General features: G+C 47.4%; 1 protein-coding gene across 1 annotated transcript in view; it reads left to right on the plus strand.

Moving 5' to 3' along the window:
• LOC106613194 (roundabout homolog 1) overlaps positions 1-21401 on the plus strand; it is a 343488-nt gene that overhangs the window by 196958 nt on the left and 125129 nt on the right. Inside the window, exon 3 of the mRNA XM_082956429.1 lies at positions 17143-17300. Within this exon, the coding sequence (XP_082812555.1) occupies positions 17143-17300 (158 nt within the window). The remainder of the gene's footprint in view (positions 1-17142; positions 17301-21401) is intronic.

The raw sequence follows: 21401 nt of genomic DNA on the forward strand, positions 1-21401 counted from the left end.
TCTCCCCCCAAAAAATCATAACAGGACTCCCCCCAAAAAATCATAACAGTAGTCCCTCCCCCCCAAAAAATAATTAATGGTGATGTATTATTTATTTTAGAGCTTAAAAGATACATTTACCCAGATGTACTTATGAACTGATGGTTTCAAGTTATCCTGACTGTTATAGAGCCCAGCCCAGCAGGTTAGATAGGGACACATCATACTGAATATACACACTTGTCTTCCTTTATTGACAGATCCATGACAAGGCCCTTGAGAACATGTTCTCTACAATGTTACCACTACTTTAGCAAGCTATCTACCTGTTTGGACAATGTAGTTTGAAAGGCTGGTATTTGTATAAAGGTATTTATACCATCCCTTTATCCTGGTTGTTGTTTGATGACTCTGTGAAACTTCCCGGAGCTCCGTCAGGAGGAATACCATTGGATCAAGTTGTATATTGGATTCACTTCAGCCAATCTCTGATGAGGAGAGTACTGAATACTTAATGAGAGCAGTTGGAAACCATAGAACCTGATTATGTGTTTCCACAACAGTTAGCGGGTAACAGGTTCCCTTCCAGCTCCAAACTGCCTGCTCCAAACTGCCTGCTCCAAACTGCCTGCTCCAAACTGCCTGCTCCAAACTGCCTGCTCCAAACTGTCTGCTCCAAACTGCCTGCTCCAAACTGTCTGCTCCAAACTGCCTGCTCCAAACTGCCTGCTCCAAACTGCCTGCTCCAAACTGCCTGCTCCAAACTGCCTGTTAATCACTTGATTTGATTTGATTGTTTTCTTTATTAGGATCCCTGTTAACTGGTGACAGCTGGTCTTACTGGTGTCCGACACATAACCAAAAAGACATTACAGACAAAAGACTTTACAATTTACATAAATTTAAAACATAAACATGTAGTGTGTGTGTGTTCATCTATCAGTAACACATACAGTACATACACAGAAGTAGGTCACATGGGGAGAGGCGTTGTGCTGTGAGGTGTTGCTTTATTTGTTGTTTGAAACCAGGTTTGCTGTTCACTTGCTCTTTACAAGATGGAAGGGAGTTCCATGCACTCATGGCTCTGTATAATACTGTATGTTTCCTTAATTTGTTCTGGACCTGGGGACTGTGAAAAGACCCCTGGTGGCATGTCTGGTGGGGTGAGTGTGTGTGTCAGTGCTGTGTGTATGTTGACTATGCAAAACATTTGGAAATTCCAACACATTAATGTTTCTTATAAAACAAGAAGTGACATAGTCAATCTTTTCTCAACTCTAAGCCAAGAGAGACTGGCTTGCATTGTATTAATATTAGTCTTCTGATTACAATGAAGAGCAAGACGTGATGCTCTGTTCTGGGCCAGCTGCAGCTTAACTAGGTCTTTCCTTGCAGCACTGGACCACACGACTTGACAATAATCAAGATAAGATAAAACTAGAGCCTGCAGAACTTGATTTGTGGAGTGTGGTGTCAAAAAAGCAGAGCATCTCTTTATTATGGACAGACCTCTCCCCATCTTTACAACCATTTCATCTATATGTTTTGACCATGACAGTTTACAATCTAATGTAACACCAAGTAATTTAGTCTCCTCAACTTGTTCAACAGCCACACCATTCATTACCAGATTCAGTGGAGGTCTAGAACTTAAGGAATGATTTGTACCAAATACAATGCTGTTAGTTTCAGAGATGTTCAGGACCAGTTTATTACTGGCCACCCATTCTAAAACAGACTGCAACTCTTTGTTAAGGGTATCAGTGACGTCATTAGCTGTTGTTGTTGATGCATATATGGCTGAATCAACAACACACATGCTTTGTTAATGCCAGTGGCAGGTCACCCAACCCAACACCATCCCTCCCTGTACCACCAGCCTGAAGAGAAGATTTAGGACCAATTATACAAACACAGTCACTCAATGGCCTCTCTGTCTGTCTGCAGAACTAACTGTGGGGCAAGGGTTTCTCTCTCTTTCTCTGTGTGTGTGTGTGTGTGTGTGTGTGTGTGTGTGTGTGTGTGTGTGTGTGTATGTATGTGTGTGTGTGTGTGTGTGTGTGTGTGTGTGTGTGTGTGTGTGTGTGTGTGTGTGTGTTCATGTGTTGTAATGGTGGTGGGGGGCTAACGAGACGAGGTGGTGTGAGCCAGGTTTGCAGTCTACCAGTCCCACCTCCCTGGTCTCTCTCCAGCCTTGCTGTATGCCTGGCTAGAGTGGAGATGTATGCCTGGCTAGAGTGGAGATGTATGCCTGGCTAGAGTGGAGATGTATGCCTGGCTAGAGTGGAGATGTATGCCTGGCTAGAGTGGAGATGTATGCCTGGCTAGAGTGGAGATGTATGCCTGGCTAGAGTGGAGATGTATGCCTGGCTAGAGTGGAGATGTATGCCTGGCTAGAGTGGAGATGTATGCCTGGCTAGAGTGGAGATGTATGCCTGGCTAGAGTGGAGATGTATGCCTGGCTAGAGTGGAGATGTATGCCTGGCTAGAGTGGAGATGTATGCCTGGCTAGAGTGGAGATGTATGCCTGGCTAGAGTGGAGATGTATGCCTGGCTAGAGTGGAGATGTATGCCTGGCTAGAGTGGAGATGTATGCCTGGCTAGAGTGGAGATGTATGCCTGGCTAGAGTGGAGATGCCCTCTGCTGTGTGACAAAGAGGCTCAGGCAGCCATCTGCCATGCAGGGTACCAGCACAGGGCTTGGACTGGAAACGCTCACAACACAGTCCAAGTGCCCAACCTGCTCCCCTTACCATCACCCAACCTGCTCCCCTTACCATCACCACCATATAATTTATTTTTTTTTTTTTATAAAATATGAATATAGAACAAAACACACATCACGACCAGAGAGACAACACAACACTACATAGAGATCTAAGACAACAACATAGCAAGGCAGCAACACATGACAACAAAGCATGGTAGCAACACAACATACAGTGCCTTGCGAAAGTATTCGGCCCCCTTGAACTTTTCGACCTTTTGCCACATTTCAGGCTTCAAACATAAAGATATAAAACTGTAATTTTTTGTGAGGAATCAACAACAAGTGGGACACAATCATGAAGTGGAACGAAATTTATTGGATATTTCAAACTTTTTTAACAAATAAAAAACTGAAAAATTGGGCGTGCAAAATTATTCAGCCCCCTTAAGTTAATACTTTGTAGCACCATCTTTTGCTGCGATTACAGCTGTAAGTCGCTTGGGGTATGTCTCTATCAGTTTTGCACATCGAGAGACTGAAATTTTTGCCCATTCCTCCTTGCAAAACAGCTCGAGCTCAGTGAGGTTGGATGGAGAGCGTTTGTGAACAGCAGTTTTCAGTTCTTTCCACAGATTCTCGATTGGATTCAGGTCTGGACTTTGACTTGGCCATTCTAACACCTGGATATGTTTATTTGTGAACCATTCCATTATAGATTTTGCTTTATGTTTTGGATCATTGTCTTGTTGGAAGACAAATCTCCGTCCCAGTCTCAGGTCTTTTGCAGACTCCATCAGGTTTTCTTCCAGAATGGTCCTGTATTTGGCTCCATCCATCTTCCCATCAATTTTAACCATCTTACCCTGCCCCTGCTGAAGAAAAGCAGGCCCAAACCATGATACTGCCACCACCATGTTTGACAGTGGGGGTGTTGTGTTCAGGGTGATGAGCTGTGTTGCTTTTACGCCAAACATAACGTTTTGCATTGTTGCCAAAAAGTTCGATTTGGTTTCATCTGACCAGAGCACCTTCTTCCACATGTTTGGTGTGTCTCCCAGGTGGCTAGTGGCAAACTTTAAACAACACTTTTTATAGATATCTTTAAGAAATGGCTTTCTTCTTGCCACTCTTCCATAAAGGCCAGATTTGTGCAGTATACGACTGATTGTTGTCCTATGGACAGAGTCTCCCACCTCAGCTGTAGATCTCTGCAGTTCATCCAGAGTGATCATGGGCCTCTTGGCTGCATCTCTGATCAGTCTTCTCCTTGTATGAGCTGAAAGTTTAGAGGGACGGCCGGGTCTTCGTAGATTTGCAGTGGTCTGATACTCCTTCCATTTCAATATTATCGCTTGCACAGTGCTCCTTGGGATGTTTAAAGCTTGGGAAATCTTTTTGTATCCAAATCTTTAAACTTTAAGCTTTAAACTTCTCCACAACAGTATCTCGGACCTGCCTGGTGTGTTCCTTGTTCTTCATGATGCTCTCTGCGCTTTAAACGGACCTCTGAGACTATCACAGAGCAGGTGCATTTATACGGAGACTTGATTACACACAGGTGGATTCTATTTATCATCATTAGTCATTTAGGTCAACCTTGGATCATTCAGAGATCCTCACTGAACTTCTGGAGAGAGTTTGCTGCACTGAAAGTAAAGGGGCTGAATAATTTTGCACGGCCAATTTTTCAGTTTTTTATTTGTTAAAAAAGTTTGAAATATCCAATAAATTTCGTTCCACTTCATAATTGTGTCCCACTTGTTGTTGATTCTTCACAAAAAAATTACAGTTTTATATCTTTATGTTTGAAGCCTGAAATGTGGCAAAAGGTCGAAAAGTTCAAGGGGGCCGAATACTTTCGCAAGGCACTGTAGCAACAACATGGTAGCAACACAACATGGTAGCAGCAAAAAAACATGGTACAAACATTATTGTAACCGATGCCACTCGGTGGACTAGTTTCACTAAGGGACAATTTTGCTTGAGCTCAACTGATGTTGAAAGTTGACATTGTTAAATGTAAAACCGCTTAAGCAACCCACTCTCTCAGCCATATGTAGTGTCCATACATCATGACCTCACTCCCCTCCCACTCTGCTGCAGTTCTCCTTTCTCTCTCCCTGTCTGCTTGTGTTTATTCTACAGTACATATCTTCAGCATACTACCATGTCCATAGCCCCAGGACCCCTAGCCCTGTAATGTCCAGGACCCCTAGCCCTGTAATGTCCAGGACCCCTAGCCCTGTAATGTCCAGGACCCCTAGCCCTGTAATGTCCAGGACCCCTAGCCCTGTAATGTCCAGGACCCCTAGCCCTGTAATGTCCAGGACCCCTAGCCCTGTAATGTCCAGGACCACAGGACCCCTAGCCCTGTAATGTCCATAACCCCAGGACCCCTAACCCTGTAATGTCCAGGACCCCTAGCCCTGTAATGACCAGGACCCCTAGCCCTGTAATGTCCAGGACCCCTAGCCCTGTAATGTCCAGGACCCCTAGCCCTGTAATGTCCAGGACCCCTAGCCCTGTAATGTCCAGGACCCCTAGCCCTGTAATGTCCATAACCCCAGGACCCCTAGCCCTGTAATGTCCAGGACCCCTAGCCCTGTAATGTCCAGGGCCCCTAGCCCTGTAATGTCCAGGACCCCTAGCCCTGTAATGTCCAGGACCCCTAGCCCTGTAATGTCCAGGGCCCCTAGCCCTGTAATGTCCAGGACCCCTAGCCCTGTAATGTCCATAGCCCCAGGAACCCTAGCCCTGTAATGTCCATGACCCCTAGCCATGTAATGTCCATAGCCCCAGGACCCCTAGCCCTGTAATGTCCAGGACCCCTAGCCCTGTAATGTCCATAGCCCCAGGACCCCTAGCCCTGTAATGTCCATAGCCCCTAGCCCTGTAATGTCCATAGCCCCAGGACCACTAGCCCTGTAATGTCCAGGACCCCTAGCCCTGTAATGTTCATGACCCCTAGCCCTGTAATGTCCAGGACCCCTAGCCCTGTAATGTCCAGGACCCCTAGCCCTGTAATGTCCAGGACCCCTAGCCCTGTAATGTCCAGAGCCCCAGGACCCCTAGCCCTGTAATGTCCATGACCCCTAGCCCTGTAATGTCCATGACCCCTAGCCCTGTAATGTCCATGACCCCAAGCCCTGTAATGTCCATGACCCCTAGCCCTGTAATGTCCATGACCCCAGGACCCCTAGCCCTGTAATGCCCATAGCCCCAGGACACCTAGCCCTGTAATGTCCAGGACCCCTAGCCCTGTAATGACCAGGACCCCTAGCCCTGTAATGTCTATAACCCCAGGACCCCTAGCCCTGTAATGTCCATAGCCCCAGGACCCCTAGCCCTGTAATGTCCATGACCCCAGGACCCCTAGCCCTGTAATGTCCATGACCCCTAGCCCTGTAATGTTCATGACCCCTAGCCCTGTAATGTCCATGACCCCTAGCCCTGTAATGTCTATAACCCCAGGACCCCTAGCCCTGTAATGTCCATAAACCCAGGACCCCTAGCCCTGTAATGTCCAGGACCCCTAGCCCTGTAATGTCCATGACCCCTAGCCCTGTAATGTCTATAACCCCAGGACCCCTAGCCCTGTAATGTCCATAACCCCAGGACCCCTAGCCCTGTAATGGCCATAGCCCCAGGACCCCTAGCCCTCACTGCTCTACTGTGCATGCTCCCTTAGGTATAGAGTGTCCATGAGGAGGGAGAGAGGGCATGAGCTCACGGCACAGGAATGAGAGAAATAGAGAAAGAGGAAGCTGCCATGTCCAATATCATCTCTCTGGTGGTGGTGTCAGGAGGGAGGAAAGGGGAGAGGGATGGAGGGAGACAGAGGGATGAGAAGACAGCCTTGGGGCTGTGTGAGGGCTTTAACACACACACACAGACAGACACACACGTACACTGTACCTTTGGCAAATTGGCTTCATCCACACCGCCCCACCAGCCTGGGGTTTGGGGGATCAGGGCTTTACCACGCCATGGATGGGAACCTCTCTTTGATGTAAACTGTTGGGAGAGTGGGAGCTGGGGGCAAAGAGGAGGGGATCAGCTGCTGAGGGGGCGAGAGAGGGATATATGGAGAAATACAGCGGGAAAGAGCAGGAGGTGTGGGAACCATGGGGCAGCGCTGGAGAAGAGCTGGAGAGTTTCAATATGGGAGCTCTCACTACACAGCACAGCCTAGCAGAGAACTGGCCAGCCCTGGGTTTACAGCTTAAACAACACTCACTAGCAGAGAACTGGCCAGCCCTCGGTTTACAGCTTAAACAACACTCACTAGCAGAGAACTGGCCAGCCCTGTGTTTACAGCTTAAACAACACTCACTAGCAGAGAACTGGCCAGCCCTGGGTTTACAGCTTAAACAACACTCACTAGCAGAGAACTGGCCAGCCCTGGGTTTACAGCTTAAACAACACTCACTAGCAGAGAACTGGCCAGCCCTGGGTTTACAGCTTAAACAACACTCACTAGCAGAGAACTGGCCAGCCCTGGGTTTACAGCTTAAACAACACTCACTAGCAGAGAACTGGCCAGCCCTGTGTTTACAGCTTAAACAACACTCACTAGCAGAGATCTGGCCAGCCCTGGGTTTACAGCTTAAACACTCACTAGCAGAGAACTGGCCAGCCCTGGGTTTACCGCTTAAACAACACTCACTAGCAGAGAACTGGCCAGCCCTGGGTTTACAGCTTAAACAACACTCACTAGCAGAGAACTGGCCAGCCCTGGGTTTACAGCTTAAACAACACTCACTAGCAGAGAACTGGCCAGCCCTGGGTTTACAGCTTAAACAACACTCACTAGCAGAGAACTGGCCAGCCCTGGGTTTACAGCTTAAACAACACTCACTAGCAGAGAACTGGCCAGCCCTGGGTTTACAGCTTAAACACTCACTAGCAGAGAACTGGCCAGCCCTGGGTTTACCGCTTAAACAACACTCACTAGCAGAGAACTGGCCAGCCCTGGGTTTACAGCTTAAACAACACTCACTAGCAGAGAACTGGCCAGCCCTGGGTTTACAGCTTAAATAACACTCACTAGCAGAGAACTGGCCAGCCCTGGGTTTACAGCTTAAACAACACTCACTAGAAGAGAACTGGCCAGCCCTGGGTTTACAGCTTAAACAACACTCACTAGCAGAGAACTGGCCAGCCCTGGGTTTACAGCTTAAACAACACTCACTAGCAGAGAACTGGCCAGCCCTGGGTTTACAGCTTAAACAACACTCACTAGCAGAGAACTGGCCAGCCCTGGGTTTACAGCTTAAACAACACTCACTAGCAGAGAACTGGCCAGCTCTGGGTTTACAGCTTAAACAACACTCACTAGCAGAGTCGCAATGCCTTCCCAGTCCACAACCTTCCTGCTTCTATTACAGAAAACCAAACACACTGTTTATCAGATTGATAGAAGGATCACATGCATTTGGTATAGTAATCATCTCTGTCCTAGGCCCTGATCAGAAAAAGTTATATAATATGGAAAAATAGCTAGTTCTGTGATGATGAATGGGGAAGAGGAGGAGAGAGGGGAGATGAAGTAAGTGAGAGGTGGAAATAGAGAGTGAAGGGCAGTCCTGCTGGTTAAATCATCACTCTGGTGAGAGAGATGGATGTGATAGGTAACACAGCTTTCCACTGGGTGGTCGGTCTATCCAGTGCCACAAAGTAGGCCTACCCATCTTCAGCCCATATCCTAACGTACATTCTACCACATGATACATGACAGGACAGTGGGCACAGGGCAGTTGTTTGACAGACACTAATAACATAGAATTAGTATGCCTATCGGTGAACGGCCATGTTCAGGATTCCCTGAACAGTGTCTGTGATCATGTTAGACGATCTGCCTAGCTGTTTCTCTTCATCAGACAGTCAGATGGAGGATGATTGACAGCCGCCCCAGCCACTGGCCCCGCCCAAACTTTGATCATAGCAGTAGTGGTTGGCTGGTGCTGGGTGGAAGTCACTTACAGAATGAGCTCATGAGACTTAGTTAGTTAGAGTCCATTTTGAAAGTACTCCTAGCCTAATGTAGCAGCATGCACATCTGGAAGTGATTAGTCATTTCACATTTTCTCATTGTTTGCTGTAGAGTCTCTCTCCTCTCTCTGTTGTGCCACCTCTAATCCCTCTGTTACTTATGGGCCTCCATGTTTGGCCAGCGACGTACAGCCCTGCCTTGTGGCGTCCCGCCATTCCCAAATCAAGACAATTTGTTAACTTTGTCAGGAGCAAGACTAACCTCGTAAAGACAAGAGGAGAGGAGGAGAGACCAGCACAGTACAACACATTCACTTCCCTTCCAGGACATACAACAAAACACTTCTGTCCTCCTTCGCTTCCTCCTCTCTCTCTTTTCCTTTTGATCTTTTTCTTCTTCTGTGGTTAGTTATGTTCACTCTGACTATTGTTTCTTCTTCTGTGGTTAGTCATGTTCACTCTGACCATTGTTTCTTCTTCTGTGGTTAGTCATGTTCTCTCTGACCATTGTTTCTTCTTCTGTGGTTAGTCACGTTCACTCTGACCATTGTTTCTTCTTCTGTGGTTAGTCATGTTCTCTCTGACCATTGTTTCTTCTTCTGTGGTTAGTCATGTTCACTCTGACCATTGTTTCTTCTTCTGTGGTTAGTCATGTTCACTCTGACCATTGTTTCTTCTTCTGTGGTTAGTCACGTTCTCTCTGACCATTGTTTCTTCTTCTGTGGTTAGTCACGTTCACTCTGACCATTGTTTCTTCTTCTGTGGTTAGTCATGTTCTCTCTGACCATTGTTTCTTCTTCTGTGGTTAGTCATGTTCACTCTGACCATTGTTTCTTCTTCTCTGGTTTGTCAAGTTCCCTCTGACTATTGTTTTGAGGAAATGCTCCAAAGTTCCCCAATGGGACTTTTTTTCATTACTTGTGTAGGTTATTTGGGGAAATTTACTGTAATCCCTTTAATTTCCTCTCAACAATACTCATTTGATCTTCCTGTTCCGGCTTGTGTGCCGCATTAAGTCTTCATTTTCATTAATGTCGCGGGCACAGCACGGGAATCTCATTTTAATTTGACATTTCAGCATCTGGTTTCAATTTCCCCAGGAAAGAAAAAGTGTATGTGTGTGTGTGTGTGTGTGTGGGCGGGGCACCCATGAGTTTGGGGAGCAGGGAGGGCTAGTTGAAGACCTTGTCTAAGGGAGTCTCGACTATAGGAGATTATCATAGTTAATTGAGTTAGCCTGTGCTCAGCCCCAGCGTGCTACTGTAAACCTGAGGAGTGATTGGTCAGGTCTGGACAGTTACAGCAGAGCCAGAACCAGGCAGAGCCGTGAAGATGTTTCCCACTGCAGACCAGACAGAATCCTTGCAGCATCCTACCAATGGCTTCTCTCTCCTCAGCCAGCTGTTTGTCAAAATGATAGATTCGAGTTTTCTCTTAATCAACAACTCATTGAAACACATTGTTACACCATTCTGAACAGGGGAAGATAGTAGATTGATTAGCACACACAATTTCTCAAATACTTTGATTTTATTGCAGACAATATTGTTTTGTAAAAAGATAGTCGTTTATAGATGTTTTATAGCCATAGAGAATACCTTCCAATGCCCTTAGAAATACACTGTCTGACTGACAGGCATGCTGTTCCCTCCATCATCACATCAGCAGCACAGTGAGTAAAACCAGGAAGGACAAAGAGGAGGCTTCATGCTGGGACCTGTGTGACTCTAGCCCATACCCACATACTAAGACATGCAGGGCACACACACACACACACACACACACACACACACACACACACACACACACACACACACACACACACACACACACACACACACACACACACACACACACACACACACACACACACACACACACACACACACACACACACACACACACACACACACACACAAACTGTGCTGGGCCTCCCTGTTAATGGCCCAGGAAACAATATCTCGTAGGAGACAGCTGTAGGCTCAAATGAGGGAGGGAGGGGGGAGGGAGGGAGAGAGAGGCAGACACAGAATGGCAGTGGAGGCTCATTATTCCAAAAACATACAGGACAGCACACAGCAGAGCCATCCCTCCCCCCATTCCAATCAGAACAGGGACAGAGGATCTCACAGAGAGACCAGGGAACCAGAGGCAGCCTCTCTTGGCAAGGCTCCGGATCTGACTGGGGTTCTGGCAAAAGAGTTAGAGGCTCGCTCCAGTCCCTCATCCATTTTTCTCTCTCTTTCTTTATTTATTTCCCCCTCTCCACCTCTCTCTTGTACAATTATGTTGCTTCCCATACAGGTGGCCAGAGTTGTCCGCTGCGCTGTGCAGTAATCAGCTGTGTTTGTTGAGGGAAGGTGTCGGGGGTAGGAGAGAGGACAGCGAGCCAGGCGGGGGAGTGAGGGATGTAGAGGAGGATTGGAGGTCACTGGGTTGTGTTGTTTTAAACACTAGAGGATGACAGCTCTCCTTTGGCCTTCATCTCTCTCCCCTTCTCTCCCTCGCTCTCTCCCTTCATCTCTCTCCCCTTCTCTCCCTCTCTCTCTCCCTTCATCTCTCTCCCCTTCTCTCCCTCTCTCTCTCCCTTCATCTCTCTCCCCTTCTCTCCATCCCTAGGGAGAATCCAGTTAAAAGTCTCTCTAGTCTCCTCTCCTCTACTGTTTCCTAGTCTCCTCTCCTCCAGTGTTCTCTAGTCTCCTCTCCTCTACTGTTTCCTAGTCTCCTCTCCTCCAGTGTTCTCTAGTCTCCTCTCCTCTACTGTTTCCTAGTCTCCTCTCCTCCAGTGTTCTCTAGTCTCCTCTCCTCTACTGTTTCCTAGTCTCCTCTCCTCCAGTGTTCTCTAGTCTCCTCTCCTCTACTGTTTCCTAGTCTCCTCTCCTCTACTGTTCTCTAGTCTCTTCTTCTCTAGTCTCCTCTCCTCTAATGTTCTCTAGTCTGCTCTCCTCTAATGTTCTCTAGTCTGCTCTCCTCTAATGTTCTCTAGTCTGCTCTCCTCTAACGTTCTCTAGTCTGCTCTCCTCTAATGTTCTCTAGTCTGCTCTCCTCTAATGTTCTCTAGTCTGCTCTCCTCTAATGTTCTCTAGTCTGCTCTCCTCTAATGTTCTCAAGTCTGCTCTCCTCTAATGTTCTCTAGTCTGCTCTCCTCTAATGTTCTCTAGTCTCCTGTCCTCTAATGTTCTCTAGTCTGCTCTCCTCTACTGTTCTCTAGTCTGCTCTCCTCTAATGTTCTTTAGTCTGCTCTCCTCTAATGTTCTCTAGTCTGCTCTTCTCTAATGTTCTCTAGTCTGCTCTCCTCTAGTGTTCTCTAGTCTGCTCTCCTCTAATGTTCTTTAGTCTCCTGTCCTCTAATGTTCTCTAGTCTGCTCTCCTTTAATGTTCTCTAGTCTGCTCTCCTCTAATGTTCTCTAGTCTGCTCTCCTCTAATGTTCTCTAGTCTGCTCTCCTCTAATGTTCTCTAGTCTGCTCTCCTCTAATGTTCTCTAGTCTGCTCTCCTCTAATGTTCTCTAGTCTCTTCTTCTCTAGTCTCCTCTCCTCTAGTGTTCTCTAGTCTGCTCTCCTCTAGTGTTCTCTAGTCTGCTCTCCTCTAGTGTTCTCTAGTCTCCTCTAATGTTCTCTAGTCTCCTGTCCTATAGTGTTCTCTAGTCTCCTCTCCTCTAGTCTCATCTCATCTAGTGTTCTCTAGTCTTCTCTCCTCTAGTCTCCTCTCCTCTAATGTTCTCTAGTCTCCTCTCCTCTAGTGTTCTCTAGTCTCCTCTCCTCTAGTGTTCTCTAGTCTGCTCTCCTCTAATGTTCTCTAGTCTCCTCTCATCTAGTGTTCTCTAGTCTCCTCTCCTCTAATGTTCTCTAGTCTCCTCTCCTCTAGTCTCATCTCCTCTAATGTTCTCTAGTCTCCTCTCATCTAGTGTTCTCTAGTCTCCTCTCCTCTAATGTTCTCTAGTCTCGTCTCCTCTAATGTTCTCTAGTCTCCTCTCATCTAGTGTTCTCTGGTCTCCTCTCCTCTAGTCTCCTCTCCTCTAGTGTTCTCTAGTCTCCTCTCCTCTAGTGTTCTCTAGTCTGCTCTCCTCTAATGTTCTCTAGTCTCCTCTCATCTAGTGTTCTCTAGTCTCCTCTCCTCTAATGTTCTCTAGTCTCCTCTCCTCTAGTCTCATCTCCTCTAATGTTCTCTAGTCTCCTCTCATCTAGTGTTCTCTAGTCTCCTCTCCTCTAATGTTCTCTAGTCTCGTCTCCTCTAATGTTCTCTAGTCTCCTCTCATCTAGTGTTCTCTGGTCTCCTCTCCTCTAGTCTCCTCTCATCTAGTGTTCTCTAGTCTCCTCTCCTCTAGTCTCATCTCCTCTAGTGTTCTCTAGTTTCCTCTCCTCTAGTCTCCTCTCCTCTAATGTTCTCTAGTCTCCTGTCCTCTAGTGTTCTCTAGTCTCCTCTCCTCTAATGTTCTCTAGTCTCCTGTCCTCTAGTGTTCTCTAGTCTCCTTTCCTCTAGTCTCCTCTCATCTAGTGTTCTCTAGTCTCCTCTCCTCTAGTCTCATCTCCTCTAGTGTTCTCTAGTCTCCTCTCCTCTAGTCTCCTCTCATCTAGTGTTCTCCAGTCTCCTCTCCTCTAGTCTCCTCTCATCTAGTGTTCTCTAGTCTCCTCTCCTCTAGTCTCATCTCCTCTGGTGTTCTCTAGTCTCCTCTCCTCTAGTCTCATCTCCTCTGGTGTTCTCTAGTCTCCTCTCATCTAGTGTTCTCTGGTCTCCTCTCCTCTAGTCTCCTCTCATCTAGTGTTCTCTAGTCTCCTCTCCTCTAGTCTCATCTCCTCTAGTGTTCTCTAGTTTCCTCTCCTCTAGTCTCCTCTCCTCTAATGTTCTCTAGTCTCCTGTCCTCTAGTGTTCTCTAGTCTCCTCTCCTCTAATGTTCTCTAGTCTCCTGTCCTCTAGTGTTCTCTAGTCTCCTTTCCTCTAGTCTCCTCTCATCTAGTGTTCTCTAGTCTCCTCTCCTCTAGTCTCATCTCCTCTAGTGTTCTCTAGTCTCCTCTCCTCTAGTCTCCTCTCATCTAGTGTTCTCCAGTCTCCTCTCCTCTAGTCTCCTCTCATCTAGTGTTCTCTAGTCTCCTCTCCTCTAGTCTCATCTCCTCTGGTGTTCTCTAGTCTCCTCTCCTCTAGTCTCATCTCCTCTGGTGTTCTCTAGTCTCCTCTCATCTAGTGTTCTCTAGCTGAGGAGAGTGTCTCTCTTTATGTAGCCTTGCTAATGTTTGGAGTGTGAATAGCTATCTTTCAGTGGGAGGACCTTGAGGCGCTGGTCTTGCCTGTACAGATGGAGCCAGTGTTCTAATGAAGCTGATGTTTCTGTTTATATCCTCCTCTTTCTCAGCGGGACGACCCTGTCTCTTTTGACCCACACTCATGAGCACATTCACAACTCAGCTGGAGTGTTGTTAGGCTATGTGGAGGACTAAGAGTATTTTGCCAAGCTAGAAATAAATATGTGTTGTGTGCAAACAATTATTTTTACATTCCTTTTGCAGACCTGCGTTTCCATCGAGGCTTTATATTCTAATCAACAATAGCCTTGACTACCAGCAAGAGATAAGAAATATACAAATCCCATTGCTTTAGAGTCAGGTATACCACATGTGGAGACTTGTTTTGTGATGGGTCACATAGTGTTCTGCTGCTGTACATGAGAAGGTGTAGGGTCCCCTGATTAGCTAGAGAAGCCTGGAGAAACCATTACCTCCCATATATCTCCATCTGAAAGCCAATTCCTACAGGGGGATTGGGTTCCCCTCCCCACTGTCACTGGGTTCCCCTCCCCAAACCAGCTTCCTCATGCTGGCAAGTTACAAGAAGCAGGCAGAGGGAGAGCTGGATTTCTCAGCGATGGCCAATTAAGTGCTTAAAGGGTTTAGGCAGGAATTTGTTGGCTGTCAGGAAGTTGATGTTTCCTGGCGTGAGCCTATCTTTGATCTGTGTGGGGCGGTTCGGATGTGGAGGAAGTGACTAGAAGCAGGTTCACAGGGAGTAGGGCAGAGGAAGGTGGAGGAAGTGACTAGAAGCAGGTTCAGGGGAAGTGGGTGGAGGGAGGGAGGTGGAGCACCATGGTGACTAGGAGCAGGTTCAGGGGAAGTGGGTGGAGGGAGGGAGGTGGAGGAGGTGCACCATGGTGACTAGGAGCAGGTTCAGGGGAAGTGGGTGGAGGGAGGGAGGTGGAGGAGGTGCACCATGGTGACTAGGAGCAGGTTCAGGGGAAGTGGGTGGAGGGAGGGAGGGAGGTGGAGCACCATGGTGACTAGGAGCAGGTTCAGGGGAAGTGGGTGGAGGGAGGGAGGTGGAGGAGGTGCACCATGGTGACTAGGAGCAGGTTCAGGGGAAGTGGGTGGAGGGAGGGAGGTGGAGGAGGTGCACCATGGTGACTAGGAGCAGGTTCAGGGGAAGTGGGTGGAGGGAGGGAGGGAGATGGAGCACCATGGTGACTAGGAGTAGGTTCAGGGGAAGTGGGTGGAGGGAGGGAGGTGGAGGAGGTGCACCATGGTGACTAGGAGCAGGTTCAGGGGCATGAGACAATGAGATGGTGGAGAGGAGAAGATTCTGGTCGTATTCCACATACACGTGTGCATAAACACACACACACACACACACACACAAACACTCTCTCTCTTACACACACACACACACACACACACACACACACACACACACACACACACACACACACACACACACGAGTATAGACACATACACACACACACATGCAGGGTCCACTTAGAGCGTTGGGCCAGCAACCAGAAGGTTGCTGGATCAAATCCCTGAGCTGACAAGTTAAACATCTGTCATTCTGTCCATGAGCAAGGCAGTTAACCCACTGTTCCCCAGGCACCAAAGACATGGATGTCAATTAAGGCAGCCCCTCGCACCTCATAGGGGATTCAGAGGGGTTGGGTTAAATGCAGAAGACACATTTCAGTTGAATACATTCAGTTGGACAACTGACTAGGTATCCCCCTTTCCTTTTCCATACACAAACACTCATAAACTCATAGCCAGGACCATCACACACAGGTACACATTGTGCTGACCTTGCATACTTTAGGCTGAGTAGAATTTCAGCCTGTAGTTTATGAGAACATGTTTTGTGTGTGTGTGTGTACAGACAGATACACCCGAGCTGGGAAAGTGATTACTGGCACGCCGTCTATAGATGGCGTGTTGTTGGTTTTTCATTACCTTCTGTCCTCTCGTAAATCTCTCCAGTTTATCTTCTACACTACCGCTGGGGAGGCAGAGCTAGGCTTTAGCTAGGCTCTGACCTTCTGATAGCAGCCCACAACCATCCTTTCTCTCAGCTTTTACAATGCTGCTGTGATATACATACTTTTCCATATTGTTACTGGACTGAGTTACTGGGGTATACATTTCATAGAGTGCTTAGTGCACTACATTTGATGACAAGTCTAGTCAAAAGTAGTGCACTTTGTAGAGTATAGGATGTCATTTGTGTTCTATTCCTATAGTCTAGATAAAGGACACTGTCTCTAATGTCCGTAGTGTTTATATGATGCTGTGATACTATCATGCTGTTGTCAAGATGAATGAGACAGCTCACGGATCATTTGTTCCCATTAAAACAGCATTTCCCTCTGTCACATTAGCTCAGCCGCTGTTGTTCTCATCCATTAGACATTAGACGGGGAAGCACAAGCTCCTACACCCCCACACTAATGGGCCTTTTAACTGGGAAAATGCATCTCTGAGTGACTATAGGAGTGGGTTTCATGTCAGCGAGGGGAGTGGTATATATTACAGCGCTTCCCAATCCAGTTGTGAACCCTGTATAACAGCAGTGTTTAAAGTGGCCATACCTGTAGATGGGTTGTAATGCAAACATAGGCTCCATCAGTCAGTGGCAGGGTTGTGTGGATAAACAGGAAGTGAAAGTGACGTGGTGAAGGGGCGATGATGAAGAGGGGATGATGTGTGTGACTGGAGGCGGTTCTTGTACCCCACGTCAACGTGTGTCACTCACACACTCACTAGCCTGACACAGAGAGACAGTGTGAGGTGGTAAAGAGGAGAGATGATAGGTCAAAACCGTTCTCATGTGTGGATGCACACATGTTAATCTCATTGTCAACAAGGCCTTGTGGGTAGGGGAAGACACTCCAATCTGTGGCCAGTGGTCCAGCCGTTTGTGGTATGACGATCCCTGGTCCTGATAGTCTCCTCTGATAGAAGTGGTCACTGCGGCCATGTCCACGTGGTGACGGATTGGTGACAGTACCCAATTATAGGTTATGATAACACATCAGCGGTTTCCTTTTGGCATTATGTTGTTGCTGTAGAGCAGTGTTGTGGTCTGTAGATGGTACAATGCATCTGAGTGAGATATGTCAAATCTACAGTCCTGTCTAACTGGAGTGACTGATTTTGGTGTTATTATGCCCTTCGTGTCAAAGCTAATCTCTGCCGCTCCTATTTCTGCAGTACTACGTGATGACTTCAGACAGAATCCTGCCGATGTGATGGTGGCAGCGGGCGAGCCTGCAGTCCTAGAGTGTATGCCCCCTCGCGGCCATCCTGAACCTAGCATATCCTGGAAGAAGGACAGTGCCAACATCGATGACAGAGATGAACGAATCACTGTGAGTGTAACTGGTTGTGTGTGTTTGTGTGTGAGCTGGTATTTTATACCATATTAATGTCAGTGTAAACCTCACATTGATTGATTTGTCCCCTGTTGTTTCACCAATAGTGATTTCTAACTCAAATCAGCAAACTGAAGTTGTTCATTTAATGAGAGAGTCTCATAATTAGTCTTGGTTCATTAGTCAAGCAGCACAACATTGATTAGGATCCTGCTGAGTAAGATCAGCCAGTAGAACAAACACTCAATACTATGATGACATTAAAACGTTTCTGAAAAAGAGGAAAGTTTGTCTCCGCAGCGCTGAGGGAGTGGAAACGTTCCCTCTCTATCTGATTTATATAGTGTTCAAGAGCAGCCACCAATTCATCTGTTTTAATTCAGAGTGTAGTGAAGGGATCAGCAGTATCAATCACCCCCCTGCTGCTGCTGAGTAGAGCAGTGGAGAGCTGACCTTGATGGGCCCACTGTCTCCACCATATACCTATCTGCACATTCCTTGCATATAGTTACATGGTGGAGAAGTGATGGTGTGTTTGATCACTCTGACTGGCTGAGTGTGTAGGGTAGATGGAGCTTCAGTCAGCTTCTAGGGATGGACAGAGAAGAGGATAGTAAAAACATGGGTCTGTGTGGGTTATTTTACATTTACATTTAAGTCATTTAGCAGACGCTCTTATCCAGAGCGACTTACAAATTGGTGCATTCACCTTATAATATCCAGTGGAACAACCACTTTACAATAGTGCATCTAAATCTTTTAAGGGGGGGGGGGTTAGAAGGATTACTTTATCCTATCCTAGGTATTCCTTAAAGAGGTGGGGTTTCAGGTGTCTCCGGAAGGTGGTGTTATGATCAGATGTTGAATCACGTCTAACAAAATCTTCAGTCTCTACCATTTGCTAATAACATCACATTGGACATTTGGCCAGGATGCTGATGATTAGCAAGGCCCAGAAGGGATCAGTAAGGATGATTAGCCAGGCCCTGAAGGGATTAGTAGGGATGATTAGCCAGGCCCAGAAGGGATCAGTAAGGATGGTTAGCCAGGCCCTGAAGGGATCAGTAGGGATGATTAGCCAGGCCCAGAAGGGATCAGTAAGGATGGTTAGCCAGGCCCTGACGGGATCAGTAAGGATGATTAGCCAGGCCCAGAAAGGATCAGTAAGGATGATTAGCCAGGCCCAGAAGGGATCAGTAAGAATGATTAGCCAGGCCCTGAAGGGATTGGTAAGGATGATTTGCCAGGCCCAGAAGGGATCAGTAAGGATGATTAGCCAGGCCCAGATGAGATCAGTAAGGATGATTAGCCAGGCCCAGAAGGGATCGGTAAGGATGATTAGCCAGGCCTTGAAGGGATCAGTTAGCCAACGTTACAGTATGGTCTGATTAGGACAGTTAACAGCAAACTGCAACTCTGTTTACATAATGACAACAAGCGGTAATTAGAAACATTTTCCTCCTATGTACTTTATCATGACACTGTGCTCCTCTCTGGGCACACTGTGCTCCTCTCTGGGCACACTGTGCTCCTCTCTGGGCACACTGTGCTCCTCTCTGGGCACACTGTGCTCCTCTCTGGGCACACTGTGCTCCTCTCTGGGCACACTGTGCTCCTCTCTGGGCAAGTTATGGTACAGGCAGCTGATACAGCTTCATCCTGAGCCCAGAACACCCAGCCATGGATGTGTTCAGTATTATTGACATGACTGAACACTGCCTTAAGGTGTTGTCCTAATCACAGCTCTTACTCATAAACAGCGTGATAGCCCATCCCCCGCCCTCAGCCGCCCATTAGCTGCACCGGGGGAAGATTAAAAAGAAGCGGCTGGCAGTTTCACAGCATAATCGAAAGCGCATAATCTAGTGGAAATTGAATCAAATCATATCTGTCTCTGAATTCAGCCAGCAGTTACTGATAAGCACACAGCCTCTGCATCAACCTCGGAACTAGTTTATTGGGTGTGGTTGCACATGCACAACATTGCATGTTTGTGTGTGTGCATGTGTGTGTGTGCGTGTGTATGTGCGCCACTGTAACTTTGTTGGGACCTGTCATTTCTCCCTATGTGAGAACAAAGCCTGCTCTCTCCTGTCATCAGGGTTGCTTCACACAGACACCTGGCCCATAATGCCCCTCCCCTGACCCAGTCCCAGCTACACCCTCACTCTCAGGCTCAGTCAGGCTGCACACACACACACACACACACACACACACACACACACACACACACACACACACACACACACACACACACACACACACACACACACACACACACACACACACACACACACACACACACACTGTTCATCAGCATGGAAACAATAACCTCATCAATCAATGGCTCTGGAGAGGTGGTTGGAGGACAGAGCAGCGCAGGTGTGTCTAACTGCCCAGTGATCGTAGGTGTGTCTAACTGCCCAGTGATCGTAGGTGTGTCTAACTGCCCAGTGATCGTAGGTGTGTCTAACTGCCCAGTGATCGTAGGTGTGTCTAACTGCCCAGTGATCGTAGGTGTGTCTAACTGCCCAGTGATCGTAGGTGTGTCTAACTGCCCAGTGATCGTAGGTGTGTCTAACTGCCCAGTGATCGTAGGTGTGTCTAACTGCCCAGTGATCGTAGGTGTGTCTAACTGCCCAGTGATCGTAGGTGTGTCTAACTGCCCAGTGATCGTAGGTGTGTCTAACTGCCCAGTGATCGTAGGTGTGTCTAACTGCCCAGTGATCGTAGGTGTGACTCACTGCCCAGTGATCGTAGGTGTGTCTAACTGCCCAGTGATCGTAGGTGTGTCTAACTGCCCAGTGATCCTAGGTGTGTCTAACTGCCCAGTGATCGTAGGTGTGTCTAACTGCTCAGTGATCATGGGTGTGTCTAACTGCCCGGTGATCGTAGGTGTGTCTAACTGCCCGGTGATCGTAGGTGTGTCTAACTGCCCGGTGATCGTAGGTGTGTCTAACTGCCCTACACATGGCCTGGAAAGTAGGTTTTGGCTTTGGGGGTGACCAGTGAAATATACCTGCAAGAGCACGTGCTATAGGTGGGTGTCGCTATGGTGACCAGTGAGCTGGGATAAGGCGGGGCTTTACCTAGCAAAGACTTATAGATGACCTGGAGCCAGTGGGTTTGACGACGGATATGTACCGAGGGCCAGCCAACGAGAGCATACAGGTCGCAGTGGTGGATAGTATATGGGGCTTTAGTGACAAAACGGATGGCACTGTGATAGACTGCATCCAATTTTCTGAGTAGAGTGTTGGAGGATATTTTGTAAACGACATCACCGAAGTCAAGGATTGGTAGGATTGTCAGTTTTACGAGGGTATGTTTGGCAGCATGAGTGAAGAAGGCTTTGTTGCGAAATAGGAAGCCGATTCTAGATTTAACTTGGATTGGAGATGCTTAATGTGAGTCTGGAAGGAGAGTTTACAGTCTAACCAGATACCTAGGTATTTATAGTTGTCCACATATTCTAAGTCAGAATCATCCAGAGTAGTGATGCTAGTCAGGTGGGCGGGTGCGGGCAGTGATCGGTTGAAGAGCATGCATTTTGTTTTACTGGCAATTCAGAGCAGTTGGAGGCCACGGAAGGAGAACAGCCAGATGTATACAGAATGGAGTCGTCTGCGTAGAGGTGGATCAGAGAATCACCAGCAGCAAGAGCGATATCATTGATGTATACAGAGAAAAGAGTCGGCCCGAGAATTAAACCCTGTGGCATCCTCTGATTTGACACACTGAGCTCTATCTAAGAAGTACTTAGTGAACCAGGCGAGGCAGTCATTAGAGAAACAAAGGTTGTTGAGTCTGCTGATAAGAAAACGGTGATTGACAGAGTCGAAAGCCTTGGCCAGGTCGATGAAGACGGCTGCACAGTATTGTCTTTTATTGATGGCGATTATAATATCGTTTAGGACCTTGAGCGTGACTGAGGTGCACCTGTGACCAGCTCGGAAACCAGATTGCATAGCGGAGAAGGTGGGATTCGAAATGGTCAGTGATCTGTTTGTTAACTTGGCTTTCAAAGACTTTAGAAAGGCAGGGTAGGATGGATATAGGTCTGTAACAGTTTGGGTCTAGTGTCTCCCCCTTTGAAGA

Source organism: Salmo salar, chromosome 09 (genome assembly GCF_965601325.2).
Source record: "Salmo salar chromosome 09, fSalSal1, whole genome shotgun sequence".
Taxonomy (NCBI): domain Eukaryota; kingdom Metazoa; phylum Chordata; class Actinopteri; order Salmoniformes; family Salmonidae; genus Salmo; species Salmo salar.